This window comes from Microcaecilia unicolor, chromosome 8 (assembly GCF_901765095.1).
Source record: "Microcaecilia unicolor chromosome 8, aMicUni1.1, whole genome shotgun sequence".
In the NCBI taxonomy this organism is placed as follows: domain Eukaryota; kingdom Metazoa; phylum Chordata; class Amphibia; order Gymnophiona; family Siphonopidae; genus Microcaecilia; species Microcaecilia unicolor.
Window position 1 is genome coordinate 239,647,086 of NC_044038.1, and position 20,039 is coordinate 239,667,124.

Sequence of the window (20,039 nt, forward strand, 5' to 3'; positions counted from 1 at the left end):
GAAACTGGAATGGGAAGCTCAGGATGTGTTCTCCAAGGCAGAGAGCATCTGCCAGAGAACAGGATATTTCCACTGGCACGGGTATCTGGGAAAATGAATCAATTAGGAAACAAGTAAACTCAGTCCAGAAGCTGAGCATCAGGGTCTGTGCAAGCCTCAGTAGAGAATACTTTTATCCTTGAAAAATGGCATAAAAGCAGACACGACTGGCTTTCCAAATTGTTCAAGACTCTTTAACCGTAAGGATGTCAACTCTGAGTTTCAAGGACCTACGAAGGTTTCTAGATTTCAACGCATAGGCATGTTATTTAATCATAGTTTTATTAATTTTTTTTATTTTATACTGCATCGATCTCTGGCTGAGCGCATACAGTGGGGCTGCCTTTGAGCCGCCAAGCCGAGCTAGAAAGCTTCAGAGGCACGTTAAGGAAGATGCTGACACATCTGGTCCCCTGCACATTTCATGCTATAATTTCCTTCAACCTGGAGTCATTTCAGCCAAGAAACTCAAACCAAGAAAAGACTTTCTTGTGGAATGAACACTCCCTCCAGGAAAAGGCCTGCGACTTTTGAGTTTTCCAACCAAACACGGCTTTTTTTTCTCTCCCAGTGGCAACTCTATTGTAACGCTCCCTTACCCCTTTTTGCGTGTTGTTGATCAGTTAGCGCTAATAATTATTCAATGCATGCATGAGAAGATATTCATATGCGCTGACAGTACCTACAAAACAATTCCTCTTAGATTCTCCCAATCTGTAGCTCACTGGCAAAGGGGGAAATAAGGTTAACCCAATCCGACTCCCTAGTGCTGCTTTTTCCTAGTCTTTCTTTCTGTCCCTCGTTTCTTTTTTTTTTCCTTTCTGCGCTATTGTCTCCTAAAATGCTCTCAAATCCACGAACTTGCAGATGCTGCTGCCATGTCCTGTCTAAATATGCAGGGAGGAAGGAGGAAGGTGAATGTCGGACTCACTGACTGTAACTCTACTGCATATTATCAATTTAGTGGCATGCCAATCGCTACTAGCTCTAGGCAGTCCATAGGATTTGGTCTGTCCGGTGGGTGGACATCCAAACTCAGATTAAACCAATTTCCAACCAAACATCAAATGTTTTGCCGTTTTCTGCAAAAAAAGAGTACTGCGCCCCACCCTGCATGGTACAGATAGTGCCAAGGCGGGTCACAGACCAAAGCAGTGCCCTTGGCAAGGATGGCTCTTCTCTGCCCCTTGCCCTATTTAGGCTGGCGTGTTCACAAATTCACAGACTGATTGTAAAGGACAGCTTGGTACCACCCAGGGATTGGTCACTGTACTTGCCCTGCCCTTGGGCAGCACTTGGAAACAGTAGGTAAGACATTGGTATTGTTCAACATGCAGGAAAATTAATCTAGTGAGAAGGTTAGTCAGGTGCATCTATCTCCGAAGCCTGTGGCTTCTATTTTGAAAGAGATGCGCATGGAGGTAAGTTATAGGGCACAGTAAGGGTGGTTACAAGAATCTCAACCTTTAACGCTGCGTCTCCTCACCACTAAAAAAAAAATCTTTTAACATCCTAAATGCAATCACTGAGCATGCCAGGCCTCTCCTTCCGCTAATCAATGCCCCGTTTCAATGTAATCACTCTCCTTATTTTCAAAATACCAGCCAAATTGATTGGTAGGGGGTCTAATTCTGGAACATCCAATCCCTTGTCAAAATGCATTGGGATGGAAATGGACTTCGCCTCTTGCATTCCCATTTAAACACATCGAATATCTTTTTGTTTTGTTTTCCTTATATTCCATTTTTCCCCACTCCAACACTTCACCGTTCCACCCTGACTCTGAATGACGTCTTTCTATAACTGTTTGCTTAGTTCTTCTCTGTCAGCCCTGATCTCTTTGTAACACCAATTGTATCTTTTTACCCTGTAACGGCGATGCCACAACAGATCTTTGTAAGCCACATTGAGCCTGCAAATAGGTGGGAAGATGTGGAGTACAAGTGCAATAAATAAATAAATTATTTGTAACTTGGTTTAACTCTCAGTAAGACATCTGCGCTGTAAGTTTTAAAAGAGTGTTGGCGCCTCCGTAAACAATTTTAAATTATTACCACATCCACAGCGAAAAAGGAATGTTTATACACCTTCAAAGAGGCTGTGTGGAAATCCCACTAAAGGGGAAATTGTACCACAGCCCCTATGAAGTAAGCCCTAACCAGGCGCATGAAAGCGCTGGCGTAGCGCATCCAGGGAAGGGGGACGACATGAAATCAAACATTCTCAATATATTTCTCAAAGGCAGGCAGGAGTTCTAATATGGAACAAAGGGATTAAGCAGGGGGCATTTTCTAGGGTTTTGGGTGGAGGGAGGTGGCTTTACGTCAGTAGATTTTTCATGCCACCTAAGACCACTGCGACACCGCAGAAAGCTTGTACCTGCTAAGCTGAGTGTAAAGTACTATACCAAGGCATTAACGAAATCAGTAAAAGAGCATTCACTGGTTTTCCTACCATGTCATTTGATCCTAATATTCAAGAAAGATCAGGAATTAGATTTTTGCTTACTAAGAGGTAAAGGTCCCATTCAGAAAATCATATTTCTTTTCTAACCGGGCATTAGAGGAAAAGTCTGAAAACAGGGTTCCTTCATTTACAGGGTGCACTAAACATTCATTTTGCCACTGTAGACCTTCCTGACAAAATGTAAACCTTGCATATTGGATTTTTGCAGGCTGTGATACCTCATATTGGCCTAGCATCTGGATTATCCAATAGATTGATAAAGGTTTTCAAAAGCACAAAGATGTCACATGAGGTCTTGAATATTCACAGACCAAAGCATCTCACGCTATTCCAAGAAATGGTTTTGCAAACTCAAAACCACCCAGTTCTCTCCAGGGCCAAACCAGCTACTAGAACCTTTACCTAGAATCAAACCCTTGACCATTTTCCTCACTGAGACTTTACCGCTTCCATTGGAAGTCTGCAGAATGGTCCTGAAAAGTTGAGACACACAGAAAAGAGAGAAACACAACATAAGAAAAAAAAAAGCAAAGTCTTTGAGCTCAAAGTCATTTCACTGATTTTAATAAGCAAAATAGGAAACCATTTTAATAACCAAAAACAGAAACCAGTCTGAATAAAACTACAATAGAACCAGGTTTAATAAGCTGGATTTGAAATTGATCTCTTCTAAACTTTACAGGAAATAAAAACATTTGTTTTTTTCTGCTGTTGCTAAAGGTTTGATTTCAACACAGTTGAATCTGTAATAACCAAAACGATTAATTCCGATGCAGGACTCATTTCCACAATATTTAAAACTGCAAGCACCATGCTGTTCATACAATCTCATTATTACTGTTTAATTTAAGAAACAATAGAAAGATATTATGCATCTGGCCAGCAGTGCCAGGAGCCTAAGGGAGGGGGGGGGGGGTTAACAAAAAAGAGAAAAAAGTTTTCATTTTGGTATTTTGTCAGTGCAATGAAAAATCTTTTACTGACCCGCAGGAAAAAAAAAAACTGAATGAAACATTGAAAACTGCTACAACTGAAAAAGGGAAAAAAAAAAAAAGGTTTTCACCGGCTGGGCAGTGAGAGGAACTGGATAAAGCAAAGCAAAATTAAAAACTGTTTGAACATTGCAGTTTTTTTCCCTCAACATGTTCACTTCCCATACATTCAAAGTAAGCAACCCTGACTTGCAGTATCAGCTTAGCACGACCTCCTTGTCAGGAAACACAGGCAGTTGCCTAGCTGCTCAGTGTATCTCCCCCCCCCCCCCCCCCATTCCCTTTGCGCTTAGATCTCCCCCCCCCCCCCCCCCCCAGACTGAGCTGGACAAAAAAAAAGCAGTTTTGGTGGAAGAAAACAGCTCAAAACCAACTTTACAGGGCAGAAGAGTCGCAAGGGATCATTTCAAAATCAAATTCCTGAGTATCGCGATATGGATGGAGTCGCTCACGTAAACGCGCTGATGGCTCCGCCGGGCCAATGTCGCGACAAAGACGGCTGACCTGCAACTTCTGGGCCCCATCCCCTTCCATAGCCGACCTGGACCACTTTCCCCTTATTGATTTTAGGTTTGTCTGATGCAGCTGATCCGGGATCCTCTGCACCCACAAACAAAACCCAAAATGAAAACAAAACAACAACCAACAAAAAATTCAAGAACTCAAAAGTGCTGCCAGATATACAAAGGAGATTTCTGAATGCAAAATGCCCATATTGATCTTTACTTACATTTAAACAAAAAAAAAACAAAAAATCTTATACCAGCCTGCTGAAATCTTTCTGTGCAGTTTGATGTAGCAAAAAACTATTTACAAGCTACAGTCAAGTGGAAGGGGATAACCAGAACCTCAGAAGCAGTGAAAGTTTCTAAAGAAAAGAGACAGAGCCAAAATGCAACGATGAATGGCAACAGCATGCTAAGATTAAACAAGAAAATGGTACAAAATAGAAATTATTACCATACATGTCCAGCATGCAGGATTACTATTTTTAATGCAGGTTTTCATATTTTTTTCTATATAATCAAGCAGGCAATAAAACTGATGAGCTGTTACTTTCAATGTCCCCATCTGTCTGCTCCTCATTCACGGGTAATATAATACCTCAGCAAGTCCACATGTGCGTCCGTTTCTCCTCAGGAGCAGGGGCAGGGTCACTGTCCCCCTTTTTAAGTCCATGTTCAGACAAGCAAGCAGTCTCTTGCACGTTCTCTTCCTAGCTCAGTACAGTTCTGGCTTTTTTTTTTTTTACCTCTCTTTCCAACCGGTTTTCACAGCTGCAACTTGGAGCAAAAGCAAGTCTTTGTCCAGCTTTGCATTTCCTTCTCTCTACTCAAGCAGGCAGATAGACGGAGACATCAAAAAACGCAAAGGTTTAATGCGTCTCACATGAAGAACTCGGGAGAAGAAGGATTGTCGCTGGTGGATCCAGCCTCCCTGAAGCTGCTGCTGGCCAGTTTCTCGCACTTGATTTTGTAGGTATCTCTTTCCCTTGCCAGCCTGCTCACTTCCAGCTTGAGCTGCTCTACCTGCTGGATCAGCTGAGTCTTCTCGTTTTCCAGGTGGTGCTTCTGCTGCACTCGCTTATACCTGCAGGACTGGGCATAGCCCCTGTTCTTCAAGGTCCTCCTCTTCTGCTTCAGGCGAATCACTTCGTCCTTGCTGAACCCTCTCAGGTGCCTGTTGAGCTCCCTCACCGACATGGAGACCAGCTGGTCATCGGAGAACCTGTCCTCCACGTTGCTGGAGGACTGATGCTGTGGGTGGCTGTTCTGTAGCTGCTGGGATGATGTTGAGGAGGTGGAAGGGGTCGGGGAGGCCTGGTGGTGGTGGTGGTGGTGATGGTGGCCACTGTTTGCCAGGTCTTCGTGGTTGACCCCTACGTATTGGTGGTGATGCTGCTGCTGCTGCTGGTGGTGGTGGTGGTGGTGGTGGTGATGGGGCCTGAAGGTCTCGAAGCTTTGCAGTTGCTGTGGCACCTGATGGGGCCCAATGAGTGCTTCCACGGCATCTTCTGGTGTGAGGTTCAGCGCCTCGGGGTTCATCTGCTGGTAGGTGTTGGCCATCCAGTACAAGTCTTCCAGGTGAGTTTTCTGCTCTGTGGGGCTGAAGCTGGGAGAGGAGGGCACAGAGCTGCAGGGTGTACTGATAGGGGTGGAAGAGACGGAGCCGGTGGGCTGGAGGCGGTTGCACTGTCTCACCATACGATCAGCTCTTCCCAGTGGCTCCTTCTTCACGTCGAATTTCATCAGGTCAAAATCGTTGACGTACTCCATGGCGAGGGGGCTGTTTGGCAGATCTGTTCCAATGGTCAGCTCTCCAGCCATCACTGTCTGTGCCGCCTCTCCTGGAATCACTCCACCGTACAAGTCTTGCCCAGCAAACTTGCAACTTATGGCACTTGGGCTGCTTTCCCCCTCCTTGCTGCAACTGTCTGCAGGAGTGGGAGAGGCGGTGCTGCAGAGCTTGCAAAATCCACACTGCAGAGTCCTTCTCCCGTCACCAGTTCAGCACTGGATGCATCTGCCTCTGCTGTCTACTGGGTTTGCATCGGTTTGTAAAGTCCCATTTGTTTGCCCCATGGAGTCGAGCAGGACTGTGCAACTTTCTCAAGTGCTCTCTCTGCCCCTACATGCCTGGTCTGAAATGCCTTCAGCTCCGGCGTGCAGCAGCTGTGATTTGCACAGTGCATCTGGGCTTCTCATATATCCTCCTGATGTCACGGTGTATAAGGGGAGGGCCTGAGCCACTGTAATCCAATGAGGGAAGCATTGAGAGCACATTAGCATAATATGTGGGCTGAGAAAGGAGCGGGGGGGGGGGGGGGGAGTGAGGGATCTGCCAGACTTTTAGAGGCAGGTCAGATCATTCGCAAGTCAGGAGATCTTTCAGTGTTTTGTGTTTAATATTCTTCTCTTTGCAGACCTCCTGCTTCTATTTCTCCCTTCTGGTCCGGGGAGTTTCAGTACAATCAGGGCAGTTCACGCTGCCATCCGTTGCTCAGCCTTTTCTACAAACCTTCCACGTTTCATTGTGATATTACAGCTTTTAATATCATCTCCCCACTCTCTGGTTAAAAAAAAACAAACATAAGCTTTTCTGTTAGTCTGGTTTTCCAACTCAATCATAAACAAAAGGAAACACGACTTTTGTTCTAAAGCCTCCTCTAAAGAATTGCTCTCCTAAGCAACTTGGCCTTCTAGCCCCAGGGGTAGTATCATTTACTAAAGTATGGTTTAAAAAAAATGACAGAAAATTCGGTCCCTTCTTCTGCAAATGTGCAAGGATGCAAGCAGAACTGAATGCAACGATCATGTTTGTGGAAAACGCTGAGGAAAGAAGGGCAGAGGGAGGAGGGTCACATTCCTGGCACGAGCGGCCAACAACTTTCTCTGAAATGCAGTATTGAAAGGAATAGGCAGATGCATATATATTCCCTGGCAGGTCCCAGATACAGAGATATTTGCATTCAGCGAAAGATGTGTGGAATTTTCCCCCGAGTGACTGCATGCACAGGCGAGAGCAGCTGGGAGGGGACTGGTGGAGGGGGGGGGGGGGTCCTGTAACAGGACCCTGTTTGTATTGAACGTTTTGTAATGATTAAAGAACATAGCTCGCTTTTTTTTTCACTAGTTTGCACTTAAAACAGCCTCAAGTGTGACCTCAAGTGGCCATTCTGAAGAACAGCATGACAGGCAAGAAAAAAAGAGATTTCATGCACAGAGGAATTAAAAATCAATGGGGGGGGGGGGGAGGGGGAGCGAATTCTGCAGCTGTGGATCCTTAGAAGTGCCCCCAAACTGAGAACCCTCTTCTGCAATTGTGCAGGTAGAAGATGACCTTGTATATCTCGTTTATAAAATAGTGTGGTTGTCCAGTGTCCAGTGTGAGCAAAATCCAAATAAAGAAATACGTTTTGGATATGTAGAAACAAAGGATAATGCGCAAGTTGTACATGAGACTCTCCAGTCTCGGCTTCCTTTTTCATCAGGTCAGTAAAGAATGAGTTAACATTGCAGTAGGAAATTTAACAGGCTTATTCCATGTTTTACATGCAGAAAAGTTGCTCAGAAAATTGCAAGGCCAAATAAGGCAGACCGACACACAGCGCTTCTAGGCATTCCTTGCGACACAGAGCACGCTGAGTTGAGGAAGAGTTACAATATGCAGTGCATGTCAATTTTACATAAAATGCAGAATTCGTACTAGTATTAGTACAGTGAAACCTCGGTTTTCGTTGACTTCGGTTATCGTCGGTTTCGGTTTTCGTTGATTTTTTCAGTGAAAAATTTGTCTCGGATTTCGTTGGTTGCCTCGGTTTTCGCTGCTAACTTTGCGAAAACAAAGGGTGACCCACGCATTCTCCTTCTCATTGTGGCGTTGTTTCGCATTGCGTGAGCATCGCCCTGCGCGTCTAACGCAACGCACGCAAGATAAAATCACATGTGCTCAAATCTCATTGTCCCTGTCAAGTGTTTCCCTTGCTAATAAGTTAACCCTTTCCCTTTAGCTCCATCATGGGACTATATTTATTCTCTATAAAATGTGTTTTTGGTATGCATTTTGGAGTGTCTAGAACGAATTAATTGGATTTACGTTGATTCATATGGAAATAATTGCCTCGGTTTTCGTCTGTTTCGGTTTTCATTGATTGTTTTCGGACGGATTATCAACGAAAACCGAGGTATCACTGTATTATGCATACATCGTATTATATCTCTGTTATTTGAATTTCAGTGCTGTTAAATATGTATATTTTTGATCCTGTCTCATGGTTGGTCTATTATTAGGCCTCAATTTGCTGTATTTACTGTACTTAAATTTCTACATTTTACTGTTATGCCTGTTAACAAAATTGTTAGTTTTATGTTAGACTGTACCTGCTGTACACCAGCGTGGGTGAATCTCGTCATAAAGGCGGTTAATAAATCCCAATAAATAATAAAAGAATTATGAGCAGAGAGGCAAATGTTCATTCATCAGTACAAATTTCAAATGAATGTCCATATATGTATGACTGCAAAAAAACATTTTTTTATCTGAGTTTGGGCTTTTGCAACACTCTCTGCTGGATCTGTAAAAGATACTTTACTATTGGTTAAGGCCCATTCCTTGCCAAGCAATCTCAAACACAACCGTGTTTCAGGACCAAACCTGCAACAGGGAAAAAATACATGATTTTAATCTATAATATTCTGTAAGACCAAATTCATAGAGAAAACATCACACGTCATTCTTTCTGTTAGATGCACGATTAGGCTCTGCTTTACTCTATGCTCTCATCAGTTTGAGATTTTTTTTTAATAAAATACACTCACATACATTTACGTAGCAAATTTTCTTTGTAACAGGTTTAACTTTGCGGGTGGAGATTCAGGGTGGTCCCCCTTCCCCAACACATTCAGCTAATGGGGTCTTGAGTTAGTCCAACATCAAGGTATCACCTGCAGCTGATTTGTTGACCTCAATTTCTACGCTATTAAAAAAACATATAAACCGATCATCAAAAAGTTGCCCAGTCTTCTTTGGAGTTTCTTTGGGTCCAGCTTTCCCCTCTGTCAGTCCTAGAAACAATTTGTTTCCAAGTCTGTTTTCACAAATCCTGCTTCTGTGTAGACCAAATGTAGTCTCATGCATTCGTAGATCAAAATGGAAAAAGAACATTTTCACAAGACATAGCCCAAACCTCTGTTTCGAGTGGAAGGGTACTGTGGTAGCACTATCTAATGAAATGACGGCTCTTGGGATTCATTCTCAGACAGACTGAAATTCTATTTAGCCTGGCATTGAAACAGTTAAGCCTGCAAGAGTATCCCCTTGGTTTTCTCAGACAGGTCCCATTTTGTAAAAGAAAACAAGTAAACGATAAAGCTTTAAATAAATAAAAAGATGCTGAGGACCTAAGTACAGGGCAGTGTTATTATATTATATTGTCTTATCTTGATTATTGTAATTCGATATATTCAGATTGTACAAAGAAACTTTTGAAAAGACTACAAAGGTGCAGAATAGAGCAGCCTGTCTGATTTTTGGACTCTCAAAGTATGATCGCATATGCTCATTTTATGTGAAGTTACACTGGCTGCCAGTAGAGGCCAGGATTATTTTCCAGCATGTCTAAAGTTTTGCAAGGTTTGATTCCGGATTACATTTTATCCCAATTTTGTTCTGGTACTACTTCGAGATTTAGAAGAGCAGGAAAAACTGCGCTGCTTGCCTTTTCTTTCGTTAAAGGAAAAAAAAAAACGATTAACAGTTTTTGAGAAATCATTGGCTTTTCAAGCAGCAAAACTTCGGAGGGATTTCGGTAAATGTTATGTATTCTTTCAACAGAACCTTACGTTTAGAAGGGAGATTAAAATATGTTTATTTAAGAAATATGGGAAGTTCAGAGGCCCTTTTACTAAGCCACGGTAGGCTCTACGCGCTTGCAGCGCACGTCCAAATGAGACTACCGCCAGGCCAGCGCGCCCTCCTGGTGGTAATTTCAGATTTGGTGGGCACCCATAACGTGTGGGTGAATTATTTATTTATTTCCTCCTACGTGCGTCGGTTCTAGTGGTAATCGGCACTTGGCTGGCACCGACTGTTCACCTTGGATGTAGCGCACGAGCCTTTACAGCTAGATCGATAGGTGGCGTTAAGGGCTCAGGCCGGTTTTGGGTGAACGCTGGTTTCATTTTTACTGCAGGCCCTTTTCCCATCCCATCTTTTTTTTTTTTTAAGCCATTTTTTTGTAGATGCGGTAAAAACTGGCCCGGCACGCGCCCAATACACGCACCTACACTACCGCAGGCCAGTAAAAGGACCCCTTAGTTATTTTAGGTTTGAGGTATTTTACGTTATGTAATTCCCAGGGACTGTCCTGGCCTTTTGACCTTTGTAACCCCACTGTGAGGTGTTAGTGGGATATTAGTCAAGAAATGTAATATATAAGTTCACAAGACACTTCTGCAGTTTAACTGTCCTGGACAAGCAGGAGATAGAAATTCAGCCTGCCTGAGAATCGTCTGTGAAGTGCAACATTCACCTGGTAACGTGAGTAACAATTCCTGAGACCCATCATTATAAAGTGTAGTATCACTGCAGTATTTCCACCAGAAAGAACTGCTTGAGCTGCACTTCCTGAAAATAATCCCTTCCTATTTCGTTCTAGGCGGATGCCAGAGGCACTGAATTTGGGTCAACATGGAAGAAGGTATTTGTGACAACAGACACAAGTTCGTAAGCATCGCCGTATTGGGACGGGCTGAAAGTCCATCAAGCCCAGTATCCTGTTTCCAGCTGTGGCCAATCCAGGTTACAAACACCTGGCAGGATCTCAGAACAGTAAAACAGATTTTCTGCTGCTTGTTATAGGGCAAGCAACAGCGCCTGGACATACAGATAAGTGTTGATTTTAATTCCGGAATATTAAGAGTACAGCCGTGATATCTTTTTCAAAGCCGTTGGATATATGGTTCTACACAGGAGGAAATAGCAATCTCGGAGCTATAAAATTAAGTATAGTTGCCACGAGATTTTGAAAGAAGCAGGATTGGCATAGAAAAAATATAAAAAAAACAGACATATATATATATTTTTTCTTACATTTGTATCCTGCGCTTTCCCACTCATGGCAGGCTCAATGCAGCTTACATGGGGCAATGGAGGGTTAAGTGACTTGCCCAGAGTCCCAAGGAGCTGCCTGTGCCTGAAGTGGGAATTGAACTCAGTTCCCCAGGACCAAAGTCCACCACCCTAACCACTAGGCCACTCCTCCACTGTTGCTACTATTTGAGATTCTACATGGAATGTTGCTATTCCACTAGCAACATTCCATGTAGAAGTCGGACCTTGCAGATCACCAATGTGGCCGCGCAGGACGTCAGACTCACAGAAACAGAAGCCTGCGCAGCCTTCTACATGGAATGTTGCTAGTGGAATAGCAACATTCCATGTAGAATCTCCAATAGTAGCCACATTCCATGTAGAATCTCCAATAGTAGCAACATTCCATGTAGAATCTCCAATAGCATCTATTTTATTTTTGTTACATTTGTACCCACTCATGGCAGGCTCAATGCAGCTTACATGGGGCAATGGAGGGTTAAGTGACTTGCCCAGAGTCACACATATATAATACCTTTGTCTCTATAGAAAAGGTTAATAAAACAAGAAAAATTGAAAATAGGAGGAGGAGAAGGGGGTTAGTCTATGATTATAATAGTCACAAAATAGGGGTTCACCTGTATTGGTGATAATAAACTACCCCGGTGACCGTATGAGACTTTCCTTTTATAGTAGGTAGATACATATCTTTACCTGCAAGACATTACATACTCCTGTTGTATGTTTAATAAGCAGTAACATAGTAACATAACATAGTAGATGACGGCAGAAAAAGACCTGCACGGTCCATCCAGTCTGCCCAACAAGATAACTCATATTTGCTGCTTTTTGTGTATACCCTACTTTGATTTGTACCTGTGCTCTTCAGGGCACAGTAGAGTACTGTCACGGTAGATTGACAGTATTATAGGAATAAGCAGTGGGTTTCCCAGATCCACCTTGTTTTATGGACCAGGATAGGCAGAGGGGAAAGCTGCAGGCGAAGACAGATTCTGGACAAATTTTGACCTTCTTTGTATATTTTTAAAGATCTAGAAATAAGAGTCAACAAATATTTTCTAGACACAAACTCAGTACTTTAGCCTTCCTCATCGGAAGCTGGGATGACTTTTCAGTAGTCCCTGAAGATTTGATGGGTGTGTCGGCTTTTTTAGCTGGCAGTTTTACTTCTTATGAAAGAGCCCAGAGTATGTGCGGGAATCTGGAGAAATAAAGACTGAGAAAAGAAACTCCGGGGATTTAACGTTCCGAAGCATCTTTGGAAGACAGAGGGGGGGAGGGGTTCTAGGCAGGATTTACTTCCTACCTGTGCTGTTGCTGTGGGCTGCAGTCGGTCCTTGAAGATTTCCTCTCACGTTGGGCATTAAACCATCAGTGTCATTTCACCCCAAGTCATTCATAGTTCATTTTCCTCCAAAGCAAAGCATGTTACAGCTTCCTGCTATGGAGAGACACACGCACTTCATTGAGTTTGATCTTATGTTTTCTCCTTTTCCGAAAGAAGCCTGAAAAGTCTGCATTTTTCCTATTTGCTGTAACACTTTTTCTTCAGAACCTCTCCTCCAGCTATATAACAATACTGGTAAATAATTTGTCATTTGAAGGGTATATTCACACACAAAAATACCCGTGAATACCGAATATTAGAAACGCATTCCCTTTCCAGGTTGCATCTTCAGGAAAGTTCCCCAAAAGCTTATCAATAGAAATCAAACAAAATAAAACATGGAAAAGAAAATAAGATGATACCTTTTTTTATTGGACATAACTTAATACATTTCTTGATTAGCTTTCGAAGGTTGCCCTTCTTCCTCAGATCGGAAATAAGCAAATGTGCTAGCTGACAGTGTATATAAGTGAAAACATTCAAGCATTACTATGACAGTAAAATAGATACCATTGGAGATTCTACATGGAATGTTGCTACCATTGGAGATTCTACATGGAATGTTGCTATTCCACTAGCAACATTCCATGTAGAAGGCTGCGCAGGCTCCTGTTTCTGTGAGTCTGACGTCCTGCACGTACGTGCAGGACGTCAGACTCACAGAAGCAGAAGCCTGCGCGGCCACATTGATGATCTGCAAGGGCCGACTTCTACATGGAATGTTGCTAGTGGAATAGCAACATTCCATGTAGAATCTATAGAAATCAAACAAAATAAAACATGGAAAAGAAAATAAGATGATACCTTTTTTATTGGACATAACTTAATACATTTCTTGATTAGCTTTCGAAGGTCGCCCTTCATTTCCGATCTGACGAAGAAGGGCGACCTTCGAAAGCTAATCGAGAAATGTATTAAGTTATGTCCAATAAAAAAGGTATCACCTTACTACTACTACTACTTATCATTTCTATAGCGCTACCGGATGTACGCAGCGCTTGACACTTGAACATGGAGAGACAGTCCCTGCTCAATAGAGCTTACAATGTAATTACGACAGACAGGACAAGTAAGGGATAAGGGTTAGGACAGACAGGACATCATCTTATTTTCTTTTCCATGTTTTATTTTCTTTGATTTCTATTGATAACCTTTAAGAGTGGACTAACACGGCTACCACACTCCTCTCTACCCAGAAGCTTAAAAAGCATTCATTTCTGAATCTCTTTTTTTCAGTTTTAAATCTCTTTTATTGGTGAAAGTACGAACCATTATAAACTCACAAGAATAAAGTAAAATCAATGACCTGTAAGAATGCATCCATCAACATTGCAAAAGAAAAGAAAAACCTCCACCCACCCACCCCCCACCCCCAAATACATTTTTTGATCCCCTCTTCCTTTATTGTTCCTATATTTCCCAGCCCACTCCTCATACTAATTTCACTTCTCACAGGAAAGCCCTGGCCTGCAGCTCTATCAAAACACATAATTCAGTTCAGAAGCAGATTCGAGGCAAAAGCTTCTCACTATTTTATTTCCAAAAGAAGAAAAATCAGTTTTCGGTCACAGTTATTTAACGTATCTTAAAATGATTCTTCCTTTTTTTTTTTTTTTTTAATCAATGTGAACTTCTTAACAAAATATTCATACAGCATTAAACAATCCCTCAGCTATAATCCCTTTCCGGCTAAAAAAAGGATTTGTTTCCCAGTGAACCCGTGGAGTCAGATGCCAGGCAAAATGTTTGCCTATGAATGGCAACCGCCTTCCCAACCCCCACACATAGCATTATAAGTCGTTTGCATTCCGCCACTAATTAAAATGCATTGGGTAGCATTAGGCCTAATTATTTATTAATGAATCCAAAGCAAGGAATAGGCACCGCGCATTTCTCTTTCTAGGGAACAGCAAGATTTCATAATTACTGCTTGTCAGATCCCCCCTCCATATGTCTTGCCCCTGTGCTCTGAGAAGCTTTGCTGTTATTTAACCTTATAGGTTTCAACAGGACATCCTGCCAGATTTCTGATAACCAGTTCTCAAAGCATTATTCTAAAAGGGTTTTTTTTTTTTGCACAGCAAGCACAGCCAATGTAGAAGGACAGGCGGCCGGCACTGGAAAACAGGCCTGGCTGCTCCTTCTTTCATTTCAAAAAGACTGAAGAGCAGACGGTGCTGTATTTCGCCTGTGTAAGCAGCGCAGCGCTGGTTAATCATCTATTAGAGACACAAGTGCTTCCGAAAGGAAAATGTTGATGTTTGCGTGTTTAGATTAATGGAAAAAGAAAATCCCACACAAATTTAGGGTGACATTATTAGAGAGATCCTGGAATTCTTTGTTAGGAGTTTTTTTTTTTGCTTATTGTGACAAAAAAAATAGCTATAGAAATATTTTTCCCACCCCTTTGGAGACTAGAGTGTTCAACGGGTTTCCTTGTGAAGGCACCGCTATGAGAAGCCAGCAGGCTGATTTCACCCTGAGCTAATTAAACTCAGCCTGGATATAAAAAATATAAATTTGTCTAGCAGGAAGATTGTCCCAATAATGAATATGGAGATTGCATTACCAAAGAATCCAGGAAAGCCGTGGCAGAGTGTCTTATCGTGGTAGGTTGCTTTTTTTTTTTTCTCTATTTCAACTCCTGTTCACACTTAAATAGCATTTGCCTTTCCTGTTTCTTGACTAGTTGTTCAATATTGCCCTGACATTGTAGTGATAATTCACCACCGTCCTGTGGAATCGGTCTGACCGCACGCATGGATGAAAAATAATTCCGCTCAGAATGGCCGCAGCGGGTTAGAAGTTAATCTAGATGATGATATAAGTGCAAAATGTTACCGTTATTTTAAATGATCTAGTGTTTTGGAAGCCCATTTCAGGTGGTATCTTGAGGGTGTATCATTTGATAACATTTTATCAGGTCCTCTTATGGGCAAAGCCTTCTGAAGCAAAGAGAAGAGAATGTTTGGGATTAGGACAATTTTCCTCTAATTCTGAATACCCAGGGGGTTTTCCATTTGTTTTAAGGAATGTGTTTTATTGCATCATATGAAGAGACGATCACCATATTTCAGGAGAAATCCACCAGCTTTCAGAAAGTATGCACTGATCGTTTAAAGTTGGCAAAAGGTTCGTGTGTCCTTGGCGTTGTGGAGGCATGAAAGAAAGAAAGCGCGTATCCCACCAGAGACAGATCATTCATTGGTATAATTAACAGGTTGTCCCCTGAACTTTGGGAGAGTAAGTGATGGGGGTGGGAGGAGAAGGGGATTGAGAGAAGGTTAAAAATAGAATGGAGAAAAGTTGAGTTTGTGGGAAATCAGAATTTATTTTATGGGGAATGGGACTTGTTATACCGCTTTTCTGTGGTTATGAAATATTTTTCCAATAAACAGAGAGAGACTGTGCAGTAGAATTTGACCAAAATATGAAAAAAATAAGTGGTTTCCAGGACAAACGCAGCATATCCGACAGACCCCCCCCCCATCCCCGATGACATCATTGCGTTGCTGCTAATAACCAATATTTTAAATACAGAAACCCTATGCCTGTTCTTTATTCATAAAGTATATTTTCCATGCATTTTAAATGGGTTACCATTGTTTTCTGTATTATCCAACTTTTCACTTATCCGACAATGGGTTGGTCCCGTTTATGTCCTATAATTGAGACTGTACTGTATAAACTAAAAGGAAAAGCTTTGAAATTATATTAGGATAAAGCAACAAAGAGGATTGGAAGTTAACAGAAGAACCCCCATGCCTTTAGCAAGTCATCTTAAAACTGCGTCCGATTTTCTTCATTAATTTAAACTTGACAAACATCAACCTTTTCCTTTCTGAGGCAGTCGTGTCTCTAACATCTGATTAACCAGCGCTGCACTGCTTACACAAGCATAATGCAGTACTATCTGCTCTTCAGCCTTTGAAACGAAAGAAGGAGCAGCCAAGCCGGTGTTCCAGAACCCACCGTCTGTCCTGCATTGGCTGGATTTTCTGTTTCCGCTGTGCCAAATCCCCCTTTAGGATAATGCTTCAGGAATCCGTCACAAGGAATCTGGCAGGATGTCCTGTTGAAACCTGCAGGTTAAATAAAACCAAAGCCTCTCTGAGCACAGGGGCAAGACAATACAGAGGGGGATTTGATCAGCTGTAATTATGATACCTTACTGTTTCCTAGAAAGGAGAAATAAATTCTACTCCCTGCTTGTATTCATGATAAGTAACAGTATTTTGATTTGCAGTTGAAGACCTCCTGTATTCAATGATGTAGGAAGCTTTTTTAACTTTAATTCAGACTTTGCTCACCTTGCAGACCGAGGATGGAGTTTGTGTTCACTGACACAGGGCAGATGGACATTTCCTATTCATTACAATTCAAGGATCAGTCATTTTTCAAGCACCAGGGACTGGATTAGAGAAAGGATATTTTCTTGTTGTGCACCAGAGATTTGTGGAATAATTTGCCGAAACATTTAAGAGCAGAAGCTGATTTAAAGACATTTAAAATAATACTTAAAAGTTTGTCTTTTCATCAGGCATACAACATTTTGGCTGTGGGGGAGGTGAGAGTTTATTGAGACAATTGTCATTCTAAAGATATCTTACTCCACGGACGTAGTAATAAGTGAGATAGCTGGCTTGTACGGTTGCGATTTAGGTCTGTCCTGTCTGATATTGGAGTTCATTTTGCTATATGATATGTTGTTTATTATAACTCTTTAACCACCTTGATATGGGTAAGCTTGGTAATATATGAATTGGCTAATGAACATCAACACTGTTTGATGACATTTTTTCTTTTTTTAAGGCTGCAGAGAAACAGAGGTCAGAGCACAATTAAGAGGTGAGATTTGTGACTCACTTTGGAGAGCTACAGGCCCCTTAAATAGATAGCATTATCAGTAATCCTAGTTCTTTTGTAGACCATCAGAGTTAGACCCAGACTCGATTAGTAGTCACCAAAACAATATTTATGTATGGTAATAGGGTTCTTGTCTTTCTCCTCATCGGTCAAGATATATGTATGATTTTTCAAAATCCCACAGTCTTATTTTTTTTTAACTTTTCTATTTTTTATATCCAAAAACAGATAGTATGTACTCTTTTACTTAGCTTTAAAAAGGCTCAAATCGGCTAGACGTTAGGTTGTACTCAGTGGCGTAGGAAGGGGGGGACGGTGGGGCGGTCCGCCCCGGGTGCACGCGCTGGGGGGGGGTGTCGGCTCGCTAGTTCCCTGCTCTTTCTGCCCCGGAACAGGTTACTTCCTGTCAGTGGCATAGCTACGTGGGGCCTGAGGGGGCCGGGGCCCCCGCAGATTCACCCCAGGACCCCCCTCCCGGCGAACCCGCCCCCGCCGCTGCCTACCTTTACTTTTGCTGGCGGGGGATCTCACTCCCCGCCAGCCGACGTCTTCTCAGTCCTTCCTGCTCTTCAATTTGTTTGCTGACGAGGACGTCAGCAAACAAATTGAAGAGCAGGAAGCGACTGAGAAGAAGACGTCGGCTGGCGGGGAGTGGGATCCCCCGCCAGCAAAAGTAAAGGTAGGCTGCAGCGGCGGCGGGTTCGCGGCAGGAGGGGCGGGGCGGCAGTGTCGGCGGTGGGGGGGGCGGCGCCGGGGGGAGGGCTAAAATGTGTCCCCTCCCCCTGGGCTCTGGACCCCTCCCCCACGGAAGGCTGGCTACGCCCCTGCTTCCTGTTCCGGGGCAGAGAAAGCAGGGAAGAAGCAGAGCTGACGCAGCTCCCAGTGACGTGCACAGGGGGCGGATCGGCCCTCCCGCCTGCCCCCCGCTGAAAGGTAGGGTGCATTTCGGGGGGGTGCGCTCCGGAGGGGGGGGGCGCCGTGCCCTGCACCCGGGGGAGGTGCGCAGCGGCGACCCGCCCCGGGTGTCAGGCACCCTCGCTACGGCACTGGTTGTACTTCTTCTGAAGCTAAAGGCTACACAGCGACATGTGTTTCGCCACATAAGCTTCCTCAAGGTATGTACCTTTCATGTCTCAAAACAATATTGGCAGTCGGGGCTGTGATCAGTGGATACTCGTTTTGAGACATGAAAGGTACATACCTTGAGGAAGCTTATGTGGCGAAACACGTGTCGGTGTGTAGCCCAGTGGCGTAGCCACCCAGGCCCACCCACTTTGAGCTCAGGCCCACACAGTAGCAACACACCTATGATGTGGCTGGAAGGGATCCCTAAGCCCCACCAGCCAAAAACTCCCAACGACTGTCCCTCCTGTATACCTTGTAAATAGCAGATCTTCGCCTGCATTGAGCAGCGACTGATACATACTGCTCGCACCAGCCCTACGGCCTTCCCTCTGATGTATTCCCGCCTATGTGGAAACAGGAAGTTGCATCAGAGGGAAGGCTCTGGGGCCAACATGAGCAGTGTGTATTAGTTGGGGGGAGGGGGATGTTTGAGAGACCATATGGCATGCAGGCGAGAGAGGGAGAGACCAAATCACTTGTGGGACAAATGGAGTTCTTCTGCCCACCCATCTTGGACCCAGGCCCACCCAAAATTGGGTGTCTGGCTACGCCCCTGAGTGTAGCCTTTACTGTTTAACTTCAGAAGGAGTACAACCTAACGTCTAGCCGATTTGAGCCTTTTTAAAGCTAAGTAAAAGAGTACATACTATCTGTTTTTGGATATAAAAAATAGAAAAGTTAAAAATTAAGACTGGGGGATTTTGAAAAATCATACATATATCTTGACCGATGAGGAGGAAGACAAGAACCCTATTACCATACATAAATATTGTTTTGGTGACTACTAATCGAGTCTGGGTCTAACTCTGATGGGTCTACAAAAGAACTTGAATATAGTAATCTTTTGATTGGACTGTGTCAATGCAGTACGAGCCAGAAACCTTGATACCCGAACGAACAAGTAAATTGTAGGTCGGATGGCAGCAAGTTGTAAAGAGATGTAAAAGAGGAGGGGAAAAGTGATCTACAAGTCCATTTTCTTTGGGAAGAGGAGACAAGAATCGTTTCAATGAAGTGTGTTTGGTTTTAGATGAAATAATGTGCCCTGGGAGGCTTAAAGAGATAACGCAGGAAGAAAATCAGGCATCATCTACGTTGGACAATATAGACGCATTTGCAGTGAAGCTTCCAAAGTCATTTCGGGGTCCTTTTACGAAGGCATACTAAAACGTGGCTTGTGCTACTTTTAGCAGGTGATTTTTCCTACGTGCTCCGGCCACCTCTTAACGCGTCTGCCAAAAAGTCGAATTTCTATTTATGGCAATAATGGCCAGGCGCGAAGTCCAAAATTAGTAACTGGTCATTTAGCGCATGACCCCCTTACCGCCTCCTATTTACTTGGCAGTTAGGGGCTCATGCGCTAACCCCACGGTAATCGGGCAGTTTGCGGCAATGTGGCCACGCTGCCAATTACTTCCAGGAGCGCCCCCCGCAGTAGAAAATAGAAAATTGTTTTCTCCCATGGGAAATTGCGTGTGCCGACTTTGAAATGACTGCTGGGCCCCTGCACTACCCCGGCAGTAGGGCCAATTTGACGCACGCTACCTGCGCGG

General features: G+C 43.4%; 1 protein-coding gene across 1 annotated transcript in view; it reads right to left on the reverse strand.

Annotated features, from left to right (window-relative positions):
* Nucleotides 1–3,122: 3,122 nt before the first annotated feature.
* Nucleotides 3,123–20,039, reverse strand: part of MAFB (MAF bZIP transcription factor B) — a 31,184-nt gene continuing 14,267 nt past the window's right edge. Inside the window, exon 3 of the mRNA XM_030212627.1 lies at nucleotides 3,123–6,125. Coding sequence (XP_030068487.1) covers nucleotides 4,883–5,824 — 942 coding nt within the window. The 5' untranslated portion in view covers nucleotides 5,825–6,125 and the 3' untranslated portion in view covers nucleotides 3,123–4,882. The remainder of the gene's footprint in view (nucleotides 6,126–20,039) is intronic.